General features: G+C 21.9%; 1 protein-coding gene across 1 annotated transcript; it reads left to right on the forward strand.

Moving 5' to 3' along the window:
• The first annotated feature begins 431 nt into the window (after window positions 1-431).
• On the forward strand, window positions 432-3,016 carry LOC126896647 (cytochrome c oxidase subunit 6C-like). Its single transcript, XM_050669599.1, has 3 exons — window positions 432-568; window positions 2,442-2,621; window positions 2,685-3,016. Exons 2-3 carry the CDS (start codon window positions 2,449-2,451, stop codon window positions 2,758-2,760), a joined length of 249 nt encoding a protein of 82 aa, XP_050525556.1. The 5' UTR covers window positions 432-568; window positions 2,442-2,448; the 3' UTR covers window positions 2,761-3,016.

Genomic DNA, 3,016 nt, shown 5'->3' on the forward strand with positions numbered 1-3,016 from the left:
AAATTTAAAGTCGGTGATCTTTAAAACATAAAGTTAATAAATTTTTTAGGAGATATTGTATAGACAACTTTAACAAAAACTGATCCAATCATCGTAAATGACCGCAAACATCCTATGGATAAAAGTCCAATGGATGTTATAAAATTTGTAGCTAAAATAAACATAAACCATTAATTTAATTAAATAACATTATAACTTGGTGCAATGCCACCACTATAATTTATATGTGAATAATCATAAAGGGCAGTTCAATGTAATAATAACCTATTTAAACATTTTTCCTTCAATATTTTAATACTTGGATATTTTTTCACTTGTTTTTTTCTAAAATTTAAATATCATATTAAGTAGTTTTTTAATACAATAATTATTTTTTCTTCCAGATAATTTGGTTACGTGTGATACTCACTAACACGGTAAGAGTACATTTTGATAAAAATAAAACATATGTTTAACAATGATTTTTTCAATAATCTAAAGAAATTCTATTGAGTATTACTGTAAAAAAAAAGTAATATCGGAGATTGTTCTCTTTGAATATTTGTCAGAATTAAAATCATCATTTAAGGTAATGATTAATGAATTTTTCTGCATTTACATGATAGATTATATTTTTTAAGTACATTTAAACTAATTTTCACTTATTATTACTCTGTTGGTATATTTTTTATAATTGCACATAATTTTTGTCTTACCAATTCAAAAGTTATTTTATCTTATTATGTTCACATTTTAAGAAAAAAAAATTGAAACTGAAACTTATATACATTGATATATATTTAATATTGCAATCATTTATTTTTAAACACATTACTTCAATTATGTTTTTAACATGAAAACCAGTACATATAATAGTTGTTTAAAGTTATATTATAATAAAATTAATTTACTTTTAAGTAATAATTATTGTAAAATATATGGGATTCGTTTCAGCTAAATAAACTATACACTAAATACACCATTTAGTCTGGAAATGTCACATGTCCATAGCTAGATTGGTTATGGGTTACATTCTCGATTCAGATTTTGTTCCTATAATTTAATTCTTGCACATTTTTCCTTTATCAATAAGCTTGTTGTTCATAAATCCAGTTAAAATTTTTATAAATACTATTTAAAATTTTCATGAACTTGACTACATTTTTTTTATACTTATTCATTTATTAGTAGATTTATTTGTCGTTTGACATGAAGTATAACATCAGTGTTAATAGCTAATCTATACTAAAAAAAAAAGTTGTTTGTACTAAAAATTTATACAATTACTTCAAAATCATAGTATCAAAATCATTTATAATAGTATAAAGGAGAAAAAATAAACATTAGACCAGAAAATACAATTGAATATGGTAAAAATGTGTGTTCTTTTTGCATAACTGATGCTTATGACAACATCAGTTGTTTTTCAGCTTTTAGATTATATTACATTTCATATTTCTAAGACTTATTTAAATTCTAATCATTTAATATACAATATGAACTGTGGTCATAGTTTCAGTATAAATAATTGTAATATTAATATTATAATAGTAACTTTGATCAGAAAAACTGTTGGAAATAAGATGTCTAAAACTTTAGTTTGGTAACCTAAAAATTCTTAGATTTATATAAAAAATTAGTTAGTTTTAATTTATTAAATTAAATTAATAGTAATTGTCATTCATGTTTATTTATTTATTAAGCTATACATTCATAAGCTTATATAGGCATAAGCCCATATAAATCAGTTTTATACATAATGTAACATATTAATAGGATGTATAATATACAAATTATATTAAAACTAAGAAAAGAAAAAGAAAATGATTAATGTATGAGATATATGACAAATAAATCATAATTGTATAAAGTGTGATAGGTTTTAATCATAAATTTATATTTATTGAGAGATAGGAGCTTTCTCAAATAATTGGTTGACACAAAGTTCATTGAAAAAAGGGCAATAGATTAGGTATTTTTATTAAGAACACATATTAAAACTTTAGATAATAGGGGAGGCTAATCAATTGTCAATTTATGATCTTTGTGAATAGATTTATATAATAAGAGACAGGTTTTACAAAATATTTATTGCTCTATCAAATCTACACTATTTGTAATTTTACATAAAATTTGATGTATATAAGTTATGTACCAAATAATATGTTAGTTACTTATATAGTTAAACTAACTTTCAACATTTTGCTTAAATTGAAAAAGTGTTTAATTCAGTATTTCTTAGTGAATTAAAATATTATATATTTCTTTAACTATATAATTTTTATTTTTATTTAAATCTTAATTAAACATAAGATTTTTAACTGCTTTTCTTGATAATTTATTTTAAAAATATAAGTTAAATGTTTTAGTATAATGAATAACTATTCTCTTCCTAGAATAATGTGTAATAATCTCATAAATGTTAAATGTAAACTAATCATAAACCTAACATTTTTTTATAGATTTAAAATGTCTGCTTCAGCCGTTAGTCAAAAATTACCAAGACCGCAATTACGTGGTCTCTTTCATCAAAGAACCAAAATACATTTAGTTACAAGTGTTGTTCTCTCAATATTAGCTGGTGTTACTTACAAGTATACTGTTGGAGAACCTCGAAAAAAGAAATATGCAGAATTTTACAAGTAATTATTACTTGTATTTTAATTATTATTAAATGTTTTTTTCATAATTTTATTTTATTTTAGAAATTATGATGCTGATCAAGACTTTGAAAGGATGAGAAAATTAGGTCTTTTTTCTTCATGCCCAGCAGATGATTAAATGCCATTTTGCTATACAAAAATAGTTTATCAGTTGTTTATTATTATTTACATGAAATTAATGATTACACTTTCCTATTTAAATATAATTATTTTTATGTGTTAATTTTATTAAGACTTATAAATGTGAACATGTAACTATAATTATTTAAAATTCAATGTTCTGGTCAAGCCATAAAACAAATTGAATGTGCATATATTGTAATGTAGGGCAATATTAATAGTAAAGGTCAATAAATTGAGAAAACTAAAACTAA

The sequence above is a fragment of the Daktulosphaira vitifoliae genome, unplaced genomic scaffold (assembly GCF_025091365.1).
Source record: "Daktulosphaira vitifoliae isolate Bord-2020 unplaced genomic scaffold, ASM2509136v1 Scaffold_1, whole genome shotgun sequence".
Taxonomy (NCBI): Eukaryota; Metazoa; Arthropoda; class Insecta; order Hemiptera; family Phylloxeridae; genus Daktulosphaira; species Daktulosphaira vitifoliae.